This window comes from Macadamia integrifolia, chromosome 10 (genome assembly GCF_013358625.1).
Source record: "Macadamia integrifolia cultivar HAES 741 chromosome 10, SCU_Mint_v3, whole genome shotgun sequence".
In the NCBI taxonomy this organism is placed as follows: domain Eukaryota; kingdom Viridiplantae; phylum Streptophyta; class Magnoliopsida; order Proteales; family Proteaceae; genus Macadamia; species Macadamia integrifolia.
Window position 1 is genome coordinate 11,484,312 of NC_056566.1, and position 17,439 is coordinate 11,501,750.

The window sequence follows — 17,439 nt, forward strand, 5'->3', positions numbered from 1 at the left end:
CCACAATATATTTATTTTTCAACACCAAACATCCTTCTCAATTGTTAGTATTATTTTCAAACGAGTTGTTGATTTTGGAATTTTCACGATTTTTATTCCATTTATTTTTTAAGTAAATTTTATTCCACTTTCTAATCCTGTTGAACCGTTATTATGTCTCTCGAAATCGGCAGGGACCGATTCAACCCCCGATCCCGCGAACGCTCATCAGGATTAACCCAATGGGTTCTGCTTTCTGAACTGCGAGCAGATCAGTTGAACACGAAATCGCTAACGAGATGAGCTTCTCATCGTGGGGCTTCGTCAATCTCTGCCATGGAAGAAGAACAAGTCACAAGCAGTTACGGTTCCCATTGGTCGCAAGGAAACTTATGGCACTGAAGCCCTGACAGAAGACGAAGAGTTTGGAGTGACGGAGCAGTTGAAGAATTTCGTCAAAGTCCTTCACGATTGATACCTTCAAGAATTTCCCCTCGAAGGTGACTAAGATTTCTGAAATTTATAACAAAATTTCAGATCTTTTGTTTCTTTTTTCTGCCGTAGTTGTGGGTTTTAGATTGTAATGGATTTGGTTTAGACAGATGATCAGGGAACGGTTGAAATCGCTGGCGATTCAGCACCCACAGCCTCTTCTGATGTCCGGAATGATCTGTTGACATGGCGGGAGCAGCATGCGATGCTCATTCTCCGCAGAGTCAAGGTTAAGATAACACCTGTTCTTCCTTATAATCAATCCTTGTTCCCTTTTCTTTGATTGAGTGATTGAGCATGCAATCTGTTGGATTGGACTATAAGGAATAGAACTCATGTTGTACCTTGAGAATCCGAGTTTCTCTTTGGACTTTTATTTTGCGGTTTTGTAGGGAATGGAACTGGTGAATATATCCAGGTCGGTTACCTATGGCTATTCCTTGCATAAGTAGTTCAAATTAAGGTGTGAATTGAACACTTTTTTCTTCTCTTATTCCAAGATAGTGGCTATTACTTTGTTAATTGGGTTATTACTGTTACTGCCGAGAATCTGTATGAGGTTGAGCGCCGATCCTGCACAAGCACAGAAGGTAGAGGCTCGGAGATGGCTTCGGGATTAGTCCTCCGACGCCCAAGTTAGAGACTTGCAGAACAACGTTTTCACAGGAGTAATGGTGCAAGCGTATTGACCTACCTCTTCTGTCCTTTAGGGTTCCTTCTTATAGGATTACCCCTTTCTGAGTCTTTCTCGGATACGTCTTCCTGTCTTCGTGAGGAATATTCCCTATTCTGGTATCTCCTCCTCATGTAGGTAGAGTCCTTGCGCACCTCTCATTGAGGGGGGTTCAAGTCCCCTCCTTCTTCTGATCTTCAGAGTTATGGTCGTAGTGGGTATCTCTCGGTTAGGCACCATGTGTCCCTCCTTTAAATGCCATGCGTTCTTGCTTCATTGGGTGGCTAATTTGAACGTATCAAAATCCCCCTTACTGCCACTAGGAAACCCTTATAGTGGGAGTAACCACGTCCTTTCCCCCGCTTTTCTCTCTCTTTTTTATTTTAATGCCCCTTTGGCCTTCTTCGTCCGGCTTCAGCCTTCGTTCTGTTGGAGGCGAAGACCTTCGGTTAGGTCTGCTTAGCCTTAGCCTGAGCCCCCAACTGAGGTGTGTACCTTTGGTCAAGTCCTCTCGGCCTTAGCCTGAGCCCCAACCGAGGTGGGGACCTTCGGTCAGGTCTACTCGGCCTTGGCCTGAGCCCCCATCCGAGGTGGGGACCTTCGGTAAGGTCTGCTCGGCCTTGGCTTGAGTTCCCAACCAAGGTTTGTACCTTTGGTCAAGTGCGCTCGGCCTTAACTTGAGCCCCTAACCGAGGTGTGTACCTTTGGTCAGGTCCGCTCGGCCTTAGCCTGAGCCCCCAACCGAGGAAGGGACCTTCGGTCAGGTCCACTCAACTTTGGCCTGAGCTCCCAACCGAGGTGTGTACCTTCAGTCAGGTGCTCTCGGCCTTGGCCTGAGCCCCTAACCAAGGTGTGGACCTTCGATTAGGTTCGCTCAGCCTTGGCTTGAGTTCCCAATCGAGGTGTATACCTTCGATCAGGTTCGCTTGCCTTGGCCTGAGCCCCTAACCGAGGTGTGTACCTTCGGTCAGGTCCGCTCAGCCTTGGCCTGAGCTCCCAACCGAGGTGGGGGCCTTCGATTAGGTTCGCTTGGCCTTGGCCTGAGCCCCCAACCGAGGTGTGGACTTTCGATCAGGTTCGCTCGGCCTTGGCCTGAGCCCCCAACCTAGGTGGGGACCTCTGGTTAGGTCCGCGACCCGTGTAAACCTCGAGAATCGCTATTGATGACATGGTGGAGCCATTAATGCTCGGGCAGTCGTATTGTTTTTCTTTCCTTTATAAGGAGTGGGGCTCCATTTATGGGCCCACTTTTATTTTTTCCTTCGGAGAGCTTCCCCTTGGTCTTGATTTTCTTTTCCTTTTCGTCATCCTGTTCAGAAGTAAGTGCCATGTCCAGTTCATCTGGCTACAATCCCTCGTCCTCCGAGAGGAAGATGTAAACCGAAGGGCTCTGAGTTCCAAGGGGATCCAAGGGATGTCCTCGGGCTCTTCCCTAGACTTGCCCTCGTCCTGTGACTCGTTGTCCGTGGCCTCACAATCTGGGTCCGAGGGTGGCTCAAATAGTGAGGGGTTCAGAGAGAGGGTGCTTGAGTCCCATGCCCAAACCCAGGACTCCCTTGAGGTGGAAACTCGCAACATCGTTTCTACCATGGACGAGCTTTAGTTGGGGGAACTGAGGGCCTCCTGCAGCATTTCGGATGCCTTTATGCTCCGGCTGTTGAAACCAACAGATCGAGCCAGCTATAGGAACCCCGAAGAGCTGTGCTTATATAGGGAGGCTTTCAAGGCTAGCCTTCGGCTTCCTTTCCACCCTTTCTTTGCCCGAGTGTTTCGGCACTACGGGATTTGTTCGACCTAGCTGATACCAAACGGATGGCGGCAGATGCTAAGTTTTATCGTTCTCTTTTCTAGGCATCAAAGGCCCCTCTCCCTCCCCCTCTTCGTCAATTGCTTCCTCCTTCAGGCCAGTAAGGGGCTTTCGGGCTAGTACTATTTCAGCCCTTGGAAAGACCTTCGGCTACTGAATGGTTATCCTACGTCGATCCACGATTGGAAGGAGAAATTATTCTTTGTGAGGTCGTCAAAGGGGGTGCCCTTCGGCACTATCTGGGACATCCTTGATTTGAGGATGGTGAACTCCGCTCCTGCCCTTCTTGTGACAAATGCAGAGTCAATGGCGATGGCGAGACATTAGGACACTTGTCCTCCGGTTGAGTCCAATAGTCTTAAGTCAGATGCCGTCTTGTTCAAATTTGGGCTTAGCCCTGGTGAGTCTTAGGCCTGTTAGAGTGCATTTGGCTTTGAATTTTCGTCCTTCGTACTAATTCTCTTTGTTTCCTTTTACAGTGCAAATTTCAAGGGTCGAAGCCAGGGCCGCTGTCGCAGAGAGGCAGGCCCAAATAAGGGAGGCCAGGGCGTGTGAGGTGCAGCAGCAGCAGCAGAAGTAGAAGAAGGAGAAGAAGAAGGGGATTTCTACCTCTGAGGCCCCCCCGTCCAAGAAGAGAGCTAGGGTCGAGGGTCCTACCTTCGATGCAGTTCAGGCCCTCGTTGTTCCGAGCCATAATATGTCGTCTACCCGAGCTGCTTCCCCGGTGGCCAACTTTCGAAGTTTGAGGGTGAACCAAGTTCGAGCCGAGGTTGGCTTCGTCCCCCGATGGTCTGTCAGGAGGACGAAAATCTGTCTGTCGCGCATGTAGCCCGGGAGTTTGTGCAGAAGGGCAGCCTTCCCAAAGATGCGAGGCTCAACACCAGGGGACCGCAACCATGATCACTAGCACCTGCATCTCTATGGCAGGGGTAAGCTTCAACTTTCGGCCTCTTACTTACTACTATTACTTTGCACTGACCATTGGTGTTTTGCCAGGCTCAGAACCAAGTGGATCAAATGACGATTTGGGCCGAGGCCCTGGTCCAAGACCTTGAGGCTTTCGAACGCAAGAACTCTACCCTTGAGAACGAGTGTTTCGTCCTCCTTAAGAAGGTGGAGCATCTGGAGGCCAATCTTCTACACACTCGCCAGGAATGCGATCGGAAGCTCGTGGAGCTGAAGGCGTAGATAGCTGCGAGGCTTTAGGAGGCCAAGGTCTGAGGGGCCGATAAGTACAAGGCCTTTGAGGACTTTTGGGAGGAAGTCAGGCGTGCCATTGCTCCTGGGTTTATAATGGGTGGCACCGAGGTCTGAGGCTGGGTCCTCGAACATTACCCAGAGGTTTCTTTTGAGGACAATAGCCTCATTTTTGAGGAGGATGTCGAGGCGGCCCCAACTGCTACCGAGGTGGCCAATGACGAGGGCAGTAGCGAGGAAGAAGAGGTTCAGCTGCAACGCAAGGTGCCTCTGACACCCAGCCACGATGGTTCTGATCAAAAGACTCTCCACCCTGCTGAGAATGAGGCCATAAACCTGACGGACGCCCCATGAGGCTGCTTCTGCCGTATTCCTTTCGGCCTTCAGGCCCAGCTTTGTATTTGGAGGCTTTTGGCCCTCTTTTGCTTTTGTCCGTGGCCTTCAGGCCTTTTCTAATGTAATTTCGGCCTTTGGGCTCTTTGATGTAATTTCAGCCTTCGGGCTTCTCAATGAATGAACGCCTCTCTTCTTCGGGTCCTCTTACTCCTTGCATTGTCTTTGTCTTTTTTCTTCTTTGCATCTCGAATCAGGGGGACCGCTAAGGGATCTTTAACCCACGGGTGGGTGTGTGAAGGCTGAAAACCCTTATGCAAGTACTTTTTCCTAAGTGTAATATGTGCTTTAGTCGGTCTTAGGTACGAGTGATGGCCTTGTTGCATTTTTGGTCTGATGGCAGGAGCCTTGGAGGGAGCCCTTACACAAGTAGAATTTCACTAAGTGTTGTGTTTCCCTTTAGCTCCAGCCGAGGTAACTTTCCTTATGTGCGAGAAGATTGGGGGGTGCTTTTTTACTCAAAGCGTTGTCCAAAATCAATTGCCGTAAACCAGCTTATATATTTTTCATAATAAAAATCCTCTGAAACGCTTGGGGGTGGAAAACTACAAACTAAGACTGCTTTAAGAAGCAACAAATATAAAAAACGACTAGTAAATGTGCATGCTATTACTACTGATAAAATTTCCTCAGGTTCTTCGAGTTCCACGATCGGGGTATACTTTCATCCCCGTAGTTTCTAGGTGATTGGATCCTGGTCGTATTACCCTAGTGACTCTGTAAGGCCCTTCCCAATTTGGAGCTAACTTTCTTTGATGCTTCGGGTTTGATATCTCCGCCCTTCTTAGGACAAGGTCGCCAATTCTGAACTCGTTCCTTCGGTCTTTAGAATTATAATGCCTCGTAACCTTTCACTGGTAGGCTATGATCCTTTCCTGCGAGGCTTCTCGTACTTCATTCAGGAGGTCCAAATTAGCTCGAAGCCCTTTTTCGTTTTCTTCTTCATCATAGTGCTGAACTCGATGGGTCATAGCTCCTACCTCAACTGGGAGCACAGCTTTGGTGCTGTAAGTTAAATTGAAGGGCGTTTCTCTGGTGGCTGATCTTTCAGTTGTGCGGTAGGCCTAAAGGATGTGTAGCTCTTCTGCCCATAACCCCTTGGCATCATCCAATATTTTCTTTATTCCTTAGAGCAGGGTATGATTGGTTAGCTCCGTCAATCCGTTGGTCGATGGATAACCGATGGATGTTTTCTTGTGGTCAAAGTCGAGGGCCTCACAAAACAAACCAAAAGTTGGGTTAGCAAATTGAGTTCCATTGTCCATTACTACCACCCGGTGGATCTCGAATCGATAGACCATAGCCTTCTCAAAGAAGTCCCTTACATTCTTTTCGGATATCGTAGCCAATGCTTCGGTTTCTGCCTACTTTGTGAAGTAGTCTACCGTCACCACAACAAACTTTTTTTGCCTTGTGGCTAGGGGAATGGGCCCAGGATGTCCGTTCCCCACATAGAAAATGGTATCAGGCTTAAGAGGGAGGAAAGCTTGGTGGCATGCTACCAAGGGACAGGGGTGAACATTTGACACTTAACGCACTTCCTGAAGAACTCCTCCGCGTCTTTCCTCATGGTTGGCCAGAATAGGCCATACCTCAGCACTTTGTGGGCCAAGGCCCGGCCCCCCCATATGTTGGCCACATATCCCTTTGTGCACCTCTCGGAGAGCATATTTGGCATCGACAAGGTTCAAACACTTGAGGTATGGTGTGGTGAACCCTATCTTGTACAACGTCTCGTCCTTCAATAGGAACCGTGTTGACCTCATTTGAACCTTCCTCGCCTCGTCCTTATCCTCGGGGAGCGCTCCTTCCTTTAAGTACTTGATTATGGCATCCATCCAGCTAAGGCCGTTCTCACCAACGAGTAACACCTCTTGGGCACTTTTGGTGCTTGGTTGAGGTAACACTTTGAAATATACCGAACGTCCGAGGTCCATGAAGTCAGAGGTGGCCAACTGCGACAATGCAGCTGCACTGGATTCTCCACCCGTGGCACATGTATTACCTCGAACTCCTTGAAGGCTGCCACTTTCTCTCGCACCGTCTTCAGGTATTCGGTCATCTTTTTTTCCTTTGCTTCATAGTTTCCATTCACTTGTCGCACCACGAGCTGCTAGTCACTGTGCACCACCAACTCTTGTACCATCAAAGCCAGCGCCAGATTAATTCTGGCTATCAATGCTTCGTATTCAACTTCATTATTGGAGGCACTGAAGTCGAACTGTAGGGCATACTCGATCTTGAATCCTTTGGGGCTGATTAGTATTATCCCTGCACTGCTTCCCGTTCTGTTGGAGGCACCATCCACATACAATGTCCAAGTCTTTTCTGCCCGAGCCTTAACAAGCTCCTGTGGTTCATCTGGGAGCGTTGTCTCGGCTATGAAGTCTGCTAGGGCCTATGCTTTTATCGTGGTTCTTGGTTTATATTGGATGTCAAATTCTCCTAACTCTATGGCCCAGTTTACCAGTCGGTCGGACATATCCAGCTTCTACAGTATCTTCTTCAGGGGTTGGTCCGTGAGCACATATACCGTGTGTGATTGAAAATAGGGCCTAAACTTTCTTGCTGCTATCACAAGGGCGTATGCCACCTTCTCCATCTTTCTGTATCTTGTTTCTGCATCCAAAAGGGTTCGGCTAACATAGTATATTGGCCGCTGTTGTCTTCCTTCTTCCTTTATCAGTACCGCACTTACTGCCATTGCCGATACAGCTAGGTATAACTACAAGATATCCCCAGTGTTTGGCTTTGTCAGTAGCGGGGGCATCACTAAGTACTCCTTCAGCTGTTCGAAGGACTTCTTGCATTCTTCCGTACACTCGAACTTTTTAGATCCCTTCAAGGTTTTGAAGAAAGGAAGGCACTTGTCAGCTGACTGAGACATAAACCGTCCTAGGGCGGCAACTCTACCTATCAGCTCCTGGACTTATTTCACATTTTGTGGTGACCTCATATCTCGGATGGCCTGTATTTTCATCGGATTGGCTTCGATCCCCCTTTCCGAGACGATGAAGCCGAGGAACTTCCCCGACGCTACTCCGAATGCACACTTTGTTGGGTTCAGCTTCATGCCGTATTGCCTCAGTACTTGAAATGCCTGCTCTAAGCCTCGGATATGGTGTTTTGCCTTTAGGCTTTTCACAAGCATGTCATCCACGTACACCTCCATGGTCTTCCCGATCATCTCCTTAAAGATCTTGTTCACTAACCTTTGGTAAGTGGCTCCTGTGTTTTTTAACCCGAAGGGCATCACTTCATAGTAATACAGCCCCCCTTCGGCTATGAAGGATGTCTTCGAGACATCGGCCTCACACATCTTGATCTGATTGTACCCTGAGTGCGCATCCATGAAGCTCAATGCCCCATGTCCTGAAGTGGCATTGATGAGCAGGTCTATCTTCGGTAGGGGGTAGCTGTCCTTTGGGTAGGCCTTGTTTATATTCGTGAAATCGATGCAGATCCTCCACTTCCCATTTGCCTTCGGGACCATCACCACATTGGATATCCATTCGAGGTATCGGATTTCGTGGAGAAACTTGGCCTTTAGCAACTTCTCTACCTCTTCTTCTATCTTCTGCTGCCTCTCAGAGGCAAAGGCCTTCTTCTTCTGCTGTACTGGCTTCTTAGTTGAGTTGACACTCAGATGATGCTCTATTACTTCTCAAGCTATTCCAGGCATGTCCGAGGCTGACTGTGCGAAGATATTAGAATTATCTTGGAGGAATGAGATGACCTTTTCTCGCTGTTGTCTTGGCATTAAGGCCCTAACTTAGAATTGGCGAGTATTATCCCCTTCTTCGACGTCAACTTGTATCAGCTCCTCAGCCGGTTCCCCCCCTCTGATAATTGGTGTCATCGAGCAGATCTTTTATCGGGAGCGCCTCGCCTGCCTTTTCTTTTCCCCATAAGGATGTGGCATAGCACTTTCGAGATGCCTCTTGATCACCTCGACATTCGCTTACCCCGTTCTTGGTTGGGAACTTCATCTTGAGATGTGGTGTGGAGACGACGGCATTTAGCAGGTTTAAGCCAACTCTTCCTAGTATGGTGTTGTATGCCGAAGTGATGTCCACTTCCAGGAAGTTGATCATGACTGTTACTTGGCGGTCTCTGGTGCTGGCCCTTACTGGCAACTCGATCAACCCCTCTACTTTGATTGGGGAACCTAAGAACCCTTGCAACGGGTGTTCGACCTTCCTCAACTTTTCCCTGTTTAGGCCCATCTTCTGGAAAGCTTCGAGGAACAGGATATCAGTTGAGCTGCCATTATCCGTCACGATCCTTTTTACTCTGCAATCGGCTATGGTCATGGTGATTACCAGGGGCATCGTCATGTGGCGTCTACACCCCTTTTAAATCATCATCCAAGAAGGAGATAACCGTCCCTGTCTTTGTCTTCTTATTTGACCATTTGGTCACATGTACACTTATCGCATAGGCCTTTGCTTTCCTGGTCGAGACGGAACTTTCTCCAGCGGCCAAGCCTCCACTAATAGTTGCTATAACCTTGGTTGGGATTTTATGATCATCCTGGGGGCGATGGTCAGCTTTCTTGGGTGTCCGGTCCCTGTGCTATTACTGATTGCCTCTGCGGGCTGGCACCCTTTTTTCACGGTGGCCTCTACCATCCCTTTAGCGGTTGTCCCTGTAGTCATTGCCGTCTTGGACATCTTCCTTTTTGTGGTCTACAAATAGGCCTAGATATCCTCTTCAGATCATTCCTTCTATTTCTCCCTTCAGGTGCCAACAATCTTCGGTGTCGGGGCCGTGGTCCCTGTGGAAGTAGTAATATTTATCCATGTTGCGCCTCTTAGGATGTCGTCCCATCTTCCCTGGCCACTTCATGGCTTTGGCATCCGAGGAGTCTTTTATCTGCATTAGCACGTCCGTCCGTCCGTCCGTCTCCGGTTTAGGGGTGTATACCTTTCAAACTTCTTCGGCGGACTGGGTGTCTGATCATGTTTGGACTTTCGTCTCTTGCCTTCAGAAGGTTTATCATCACCTCTTGAGGTCCTTTTCCTCCCTGCCTTCCCTTCAGCTTCTTCGTCAGCCTAAAGGGTTTCTTCCATATGAATGTACCTATCGCACCGAGCCCTCAACTCAGCTAGGTTCCTCGGCGTATGCTTCCCCAGTGACCTTTTTAGCTCTTTGTCTTTGACACCTCCCAACAGGGCCATGAACTCTTCCTTTGGGTCCAAACCTTTGATTCTAATCTTCTCCTATTGGAATTGCTTCATGTAATTTCGCAGTGACTCCCCTTCATACTGTTTGACGTTGGTCAGGTTCAATGTGATCTTTTGAAGGGGTTGGCTTTTAGAGAATCCCTTTACAAAGAAGTAGCTCAAATCACTGAAGCTGTGAATTGATTTCATCGGTAGGCGGTTGTATCATAACCTTGCCGCTCCTCCGAACATCAAAGGCAAGGCGAGCCACATGATATTTTTCCAAAACCCAGTGGAATTGCATTGCAACTTTGAAGCCCTCCAGGTGATCAACGGGGTCTCCAGACCCGTCGTTCGTGTTGTACTTGGGCTGGCAAAACCTAATCGGGAGTTGATCCCTCATGACCTTATCAGCTAAAGCCGTGTCATTAGTGAGGTCTGGCTCGCGAATGCCTGTCTGGTTCTGTGCCACTTTCTGGATTTCGTCCTTCAAGTCAAGGATCATCTACTTCAACCCTAGGTCTTCATGTCTCTGACCGTCTCCTTGATGTGATTCTTTATGCCCAGCCCCCGTAGCACGTCGTGCCCTTTCTTGGGGTGCGGGGTTTCCCTTGGCAATGCGGTTTCACGGATTTCGATCAGACCTCACCGACCCTGAACTACTTTGCTCCCCGTCTCGAGCTTTCTCTGGTTGGATATGAGAGCCTCTTGCGGCTCTATGGGTCTTATGAGTGACAACCTTGGAGACCTCCTTCATTGTCTCGGCCATCGGTCGTACTTCTCCTGAAGGGCATCGAACTGCTCCTTAGTCACATATTCCTACGCCCTAGGAGGGGGTGGAGGATTACTGTCTCTACCCACCGAATGTCCGGCCTAGCGTTGGTCCCCTTGCGGAACTTTCCCGGTTGTTGTTTCCTCGTTCTTCACCGATGTCCGCTGAGGGGGGGAGAGATTCTGAAGGCTCTCCCTTATTCATATTTATGCTCGGCACTGTTCTTGTTTTCTTACGATTGTAGGTTTTCCTCACCATTACTCTATCGTTCCCACGGACGGCGCCAATCTGTTACTGCCGAGAATCTGTATGAGGTTGAGCACCGATCCTGCACAAGCACAGATGGCAGAGGCCCAGAGGTGGTTTCAGGATTAGTCCTCCGACGTCCAAGTTAGAGACTCGCAGAGCAATGTTTTCATAGGAGTAATGGTGCAAGCGTATTGACCTACTTCTTCTGTCCTTTAGGGTTCCTTCTTATAGGATTACCCCTTTCTGAGTCCTTCTGGGATACATCTTCATATATTCGTGGGGAAAGTCCCCTTCTTTTTCTGATCTTCGGAGTCATGGTCGTAGTAGGTATCTCTTAGTTGGGCGCTATGTGTCCCTCCCTTGGATGCCACGCGTTATTGCTTCATTGGGTGGCTAATTTGAGTGTATCAATTACCATTGTCATATATTTGGGATTTTGAGACCAAAAGGGAGGGGAAGAAGCAATTATTTTCACAATAGAACTTGAACTGGAATTGGATGCACATAACCTAAAAATATCAAATATAGGGGGCAGAATTATTACCAAGCTAGGGGTGGATAAATCGATTGATAAGGCATTGAACCGTTTGATAATAGAGGGAGATTCAACAAATGCTATAAAATGTTTGGGGTGTCCTTTAGAAGAGCCTTGGCCGTTATGCTTACTATTTTAGATCCGTTTGGCATATAGTTTCGAAAATTAATACTTGTTTAAATGGAAGCCAGGAAGTTCTTGTTTAAATGGAAGCTAGAAAGTGCTAATGAGTTAGCAAAGTAGTGAGGTGGTCCATACTATACCATGTTATGGAAATGCCATTCCCTTGTGTGTTTGTTTTGATTCCATGGGTGGTTCTTATCCTTGCATTTGTTTTTGGTGCACTTTTTGAGCTATTTCACCTCTTCGAGGGCCTTGTTGCAATAGCAAAGCATTATTTATCTAGAATAACTAGTAAAATTTATACTTCTTTAATTTTCATGCAATCTGAATTATTTGGGGAAAAATATTACATATTTTTAACAGCAATTGTTAATTTAACTTTATAACTGGAGATGCTCTGTTTGTTTACTATTATGAATTTTTTTTTCTTCTAGGAAATGTCACAACTTAGATATATTCTATGCCCTTGCCATTTGAAGGAGAGACAATTTTGGGGAGTATATTTCAAGCTTGTCAAGGACTACGCAGCTTCATAAGCATCTTTCCTTTTTAGTTTTTAATTTTTTTTGTTTATGAAATTTTAAAACAGAAGAAAACCCTTGGGATTGGACAAGCATTTTATTGGAAATAAGAATTGGGCTAGCTGAAAAGTTGTCCACACCGGTTTTTAGAATTACATTAGATATGATAATAATTTCTGATACTGCGGTATCATTTGTTTCCCATCATGGGATAACAACTTTTTATTTTTCTTATTATTCTGAAGCTTGTTAAGGAGCATTGCTTTTGTATATGATATCTGAACCCAGTGAAGTGGATGTAGTCTTGACTCTGGAATTGGCTTGCAAAATTTCAACTGATATACCGATCAGTTCATTCCATTACTTGATGGGGGATTGCTAGCATATCATGCATTTAGTGCAAACTAAAGCAACCGAAGCGATTAGTTGAGATTGCATTATTTACTTCAACCACCTTAATTTTTCTTATATATCTAAGGTACTATTACTTGTATTACTTTCATTTAGTTAACTGTAGAAATGGTTAGTCAACCTTTCTTTAATCTCCTCATCGTTTATTAAAATATCATCGTCCTTACTTTTATTACATCTAATAATATGGTTGAAATATCTACTCTTCATTTCCCTTAGTTTTGTTAGTTTATAGATATCTTGTTCCCCTTCCTTTGTGCCTAACTTGTTATAGAGATCCTATCGTCTTCATAATTCATAGCCCTTGCTTTCCCTATTATCTTCTTTATCTCATTTCTATTGAATTTATACCTTCTGAAATTTTCTCTTCATCTTTTGTCCTTTGTCAAGTTTTAAAACTGGATGTCTTAGCCTTAATTACTATTTGAACTTCCTCAACCTACCACCAAGTCTTCCTAGATCGGTGTCAAATTCGCTAAGATTCACCTAGAACATCTTTAGCTATATTTCTAATATAATCAGCCTCTCGTTCCACATTATATTAGGGTTATCATGTAAATCCCACTTTTCATATGATACTAATTTATCACTAAATGTCTTCAAGTTTCACCCTTTAGGTTCCACTACCTTATCCTAGGGTAAATAATCTCACATCTCCTACAATTCGGCGGACTAAAACATGTATCTAAAGGTCATTAATCTATGTTACGTGACTAAACTCTAGCCTAGTATATTCTTACATTCTTTACTTTACAACCTATCAGCTCGTCTACTTAGAAAGAAGTTTATTTGGCTACTGTATTGTCCACTTTTGAAGGTTATTAATGCTCCTCTCTTTTTGAAGTATGTGTTTACTATTGATAAATCGTAGGCAACCGCAAAATCTAAAACTGAAATCTTCTTCTCATTCCTATATCTGAAACCAAATCCTCTTTCTTATGAATTCTTTCATAGTCTCTATTATCCCATCCAACATGCTTATTTAGATCTCAGCCTATTATAATCTTTTCATTGTGACTAATTTCTTGAATTAAATCATCCACCTGTTCCTAAAATAGTTTCTTAGTGTTTTCATCTAATCCTATTTGGGGTGTCTAAATATATTAATTATCCCCTTTCCTAATATAAGTTTGAGTAATATTATCTTATCACTCATTCCTTTAACATCTACAACATCGTTTTTTACATCTTTATATACTATTATTCTCACTCCATTTTATTATTTGTATCCCCATTATAGCAAAGTTTATAATCATGTAATCCTTGGCCTTTTTACCATTCCACTTTGTCTCTTATATACAAAATATGTTAATTCTTCTTCTTTCATTACATCTACCAATTCTAGACTTTTTTTCCTATGTTCTAGGATGCTAATCTAATCCTATGCTCTTAGGCTAGTTTTTTTATACATAATTGTCCATGATGCAAAAAAACTTGCCTACTTGAAATCATATATAGGGGGTGCCCTAGCTAACCCTTGCTCACTTACCACTGCACTCGGGTAGTTGGGTCATGATTTAGTGCGCTACTTCCAGGGAACACTCTAGCATAAGGTTGATAGGATGTAATTCCTAATTATTATTCATCAGAATCCAGTAAAAGGTGATTGGCTAAATTTTTACAGTGCCAATTGCAGACCTGACACACCAAACAACCAGAAAGTTGAACTACCTAAGCAAGAGGTGATCCACAAAGATCATGTGCAAAAAATCTAAACAACAAATAGATAAAAACAGTAAGTAGATGAACATTACATAGATGAACCAACAAAATAGCAATTAGTTGAACAGTAAATATACGAACAAACCTAAGAGCACGAGAAAGGGGGAATCAAACAAGTAGACAACTATTCAATCGAGAAATCAAACAAATCTTTTACGGAGATTGTGATTACAGCAGAAGAAATGACGCTATAAACGGCCGGAGAAGAGAATATAGCACATGATGGAATCACAGAGAAGAAGAAGGAATTCTTCCTCCAGAGAAGAACATGAGGAGTTCTTCCGTTTAGTGTTCATCAAATTTTCAAGATAATATGAACCCAGAGAAACGATAAATTGAAATTGCAACCTCAAGCCACTAGTTGGCATTGATCATCAATGCATATGAAGTGGAGATGGCAGAGCCAAATCAAGCAATGAGTGTGCCACCTTCTGCTTCTTTGGATAATGAGTCAGGTTCCTTTATTTTTGGCTGAATTCCTTCAACAATTGTATCTCCCTCTCCCATCCTCATCCAATATCGATCCTTCAAACTATGGACTAGATAGTTCATCTTTCAACTTTGCAAACATGGTAGGATCTATTGGACTTGTTTCCATGGGTCCAGTTGCTTATTGGTTTGGGGTTTTTGTTTAGCTCTGGTGAGTGTAGAAATTCCGGTTGTGTTTTTGAGGCAATGTTGGTGCCATTTCAGCTTGTGTTCGATGAAAATCTGTAGCATTTTAAAATAAAGAATACATTTTACCCAAACATGTATTCAAACCATGGTTTGAAGTATCAGCATCGTATCGGTATCGACTGAGACTAATCCCTGATTCTTGATCGATTCGGATCAGTTATCTGTATCGTTTCATGGGTAAAACAGTAAAAAAATTGTATTTAAAAAAGGGGTAAAACTAACCACATGAGCCGATCCAGATCATGCCTATACTGATACCGATACCGATACCGATACCTATATCATCCCCTAAATCCATGATTCGAACAATACATATCGTAATCTGCATATCAAACTTATGAAATTTGCATCGATGCAGGGGTTTTCAAGTTAGTCACCCCTTGACCCTTGTTTGAGGATCTGATTCCTCTCCATAGAGCCTAGGTACCAGAGAGTGATCTCATAGTTGGGAGGACCCGGGCACGTGTTCGATATCACCCCAGTCATATGATCACACTCTGGTCCCTAAGCTCTATGGAGAGGAATCCTATCCCTTGTTTGATGCTTTTTTATTTTTTTTAGGGCTACACTAAGGTTATACTTAGCCCACCGTTCAAGGAATTGGATCTCGATTGGGACCACTTGTTTTTCTAAGGTTTAGGACCTTAGGTTTCAACCTTAGCCGGGCCAGAGGTGAAGATAGACCACTTTGCTTTATCAAGCCTAGTAGTGAATGGAGTAGGTGTGAAAATCGTTTGCATTAGGTGGCTGAGAGCCCCTTGGATGCATGTTTAGATGCTATCAATCATCCAATGTTTACTGTACCTCATCGCTCGTCGCAAAAGAAATGAACTCATAGCATAGGTCGATAATTGGAGCCGAAGTGCCAAACTATACCCTTTCCAATCCTGCACAAATCAAACAGCATCAAACGAAGAAGGGAATCGAAGGCAAGTACGGAAGCTTCTACACTTCACGCGTAGTTCTACCACCGCGCCGTCTCCGTCATTCGTCGAAGCTTCTGGAAGCCCAATAACCCCACCGTCACGCTTCTAACAGGACACCTTCCTTCCCCCATTTTCTAATTGTCCTGAAGACACTCAGACACGATTCGAAGATTAAAATAATACTTTTTAACGTGCTAGAAAGATCCACAAAGCCAAGCTCAGATCTTCATTTCTATGTCAAAACCGCTTCATTGGGATTTATATTTATTAGACATGGTGGCAAGCAAACAAGCAATTCCCAAGCAGGCATTTGTAAATTGCAAGTAATTTTGTGTTCAACTTCTCTGTGAGACAAAACGCCGAACGGTTGGGACGCAACAACAATGGCCGACGACGGTGTCGTTGCAGTCTACAACAACAACGCCATCACAGATGCCACCAAGAAGAATCAAATCCCATTCTCCATCAAAGTCGGAATGGCCCAAATTCTCAGAGGAGGTACAGTTTTCGAAGTCACCACCGCAGAACAAGCCAAGATCGCAGAGGAAGCAGGTGCGTCTGCCATTGTTATCTTAGAACCACCGCCTTTTCAAGGAGCTGTTACTCGTATGGCTGATCCATCTGTTATTAAAGAAATCAAAAGGGCTGTTTTAATTCCTGTAATGGCAAAAGCCCGTGTCGGCCATTTCGTAGAAGCTCAAATCCTCGAAACAACTGGGGTCGATTACATTGATGAGAGCGAGGTCCTTAGCCCTGCAGATGAGGATCACCACATCAATAAGCACAATTTCAGGGTACCCTTTGTCTGCGGATGTCGTGGGCTTGGTACGGCTCTGATGAGAGTTAGGGAAGGAGCTGCTTTGATCAGGATTGAAGGGGATGTATCTGGATCGGGTAACATTGCAGAAACTGTTCGTAATGTGAGATCTGTGATGGGTGATATGAGGATCCTCACCAACATGGATGATGACGAGGTGTTCTCGTTTGCAAAGAAGATCTTTGCTCCTTACGATCTCGTAGCCCAAACAAAGCAACTGGGTAGGCTCCCTGTTGTGCACTTCGCCGCCGGTGGCATTGTAACTCCTGCCGATGCTGCGCTTATGATGCAATTGGGATGCGATGGAGTGTTTGTGGGCTCTGAAATTTTCAGTTCTCCTGATCCTTACAAGAGTACTCGTGCTATTGTTCAGGCTGTGAGGCACTACAATGATCCACTAGTCTTGGTTGAGGCTAGCTGTGGATTGGTTGATGCCATGGCTGGACTTGATCTTAGTGAGAACAGGGACGAACAGTATGAAACTGAAGGTATTTACTAATTGCAGTTCCATGACTGGACTTGATCTTGTTGAGTACAATATTTTCTCTGTTCTGTGTGTCTTTTTCTCATCTAAATAGTTGTAAGCATAAGTAACTTTGTTCTGCTTGCGATTTGATCAACTAGTTTGCTACATTAATTGAAGTCTGAAAGCAAATCATATTGGTTTGATACCTTAGCAGAAACTCTTCTTTAAAGATTAGTGTGAGAAAATAGAGTTCATGTTCATCATATAAAGATGGATTTCTAGAACAAAACAAGTTTGCTATCAGTTGGGTGGGTTCAGTTGATTAATCATTGAGGGAGATTGGACATACAGCCTTGCTGATAGTCCAAGTTGACTTGATAATAGTATTCTTGACAATGTTTTACCGAAACGACACAATCAATTCTGTAAATTGAATGCATTATTACTAGATTTTGTATCCTTTTAACCCCCAAGGGGTTAGCGCAGTTGGTTTGGAGGGGATATGGTATTTCG

The 17,439-nt window shown here is 44.9% G+C and overlaps 1 protein-coding gene and 2 long non-coding RNA genes across 4 annotated transcripts; all 3 read left to right on the forward strand.

Moving 5' to 3' along the window:
• The first annotated feature begins 162 nt into the window (after positions 1–162).
• LOC122091835 lies at positions 163–916 on the forward strand. Of its 2 annotated transcripts, none has more exons than XR_006144024.1 (2): positions 163–479; positions 578–916. It is a non-coding gene; the product is annotated as an uncharacterized LOC122091835 (long non-coding RNA). The 2 variants fall into 2 exon arrangements; XR_006144023.1 differs by having other exon boundaries at positions 582–916.
• Positions 917–954: 38 nt separating this feature from the next.
• On the forward strand, positions 955–4,686 carry LOC122091836. The gene is made up of 2 exons (XR_006144025.1): positions 955–3,880; positions 3,948–4,686. It is a non-coding gene; the product is annotated as an uncharacterized LOC122091836 (long non-coding RNA).
• A 10,749-nt stretch (positions 4,687–15,435) lies between these two features.
• On the forward strand, positions 15,436–17,102 carry LOC122091832 (pyridoxal 5'-phosphate synthase subunit PDX1.3-like). The gene has a single exon (XM_042662003.1). The coding sequence runs from the start codon at positions 16,027–16,029 to the stop codon at positions 16,957–16,959; it is 933 nt and encodes a 310-aa protein (XP_042517937.1). The 5' UTR covers positions 15,436–16,026; the 3' UTR covers positions 16,960–17,102.
• Positions 17,103–17,439: the final 337 nt, after the last annotated feature.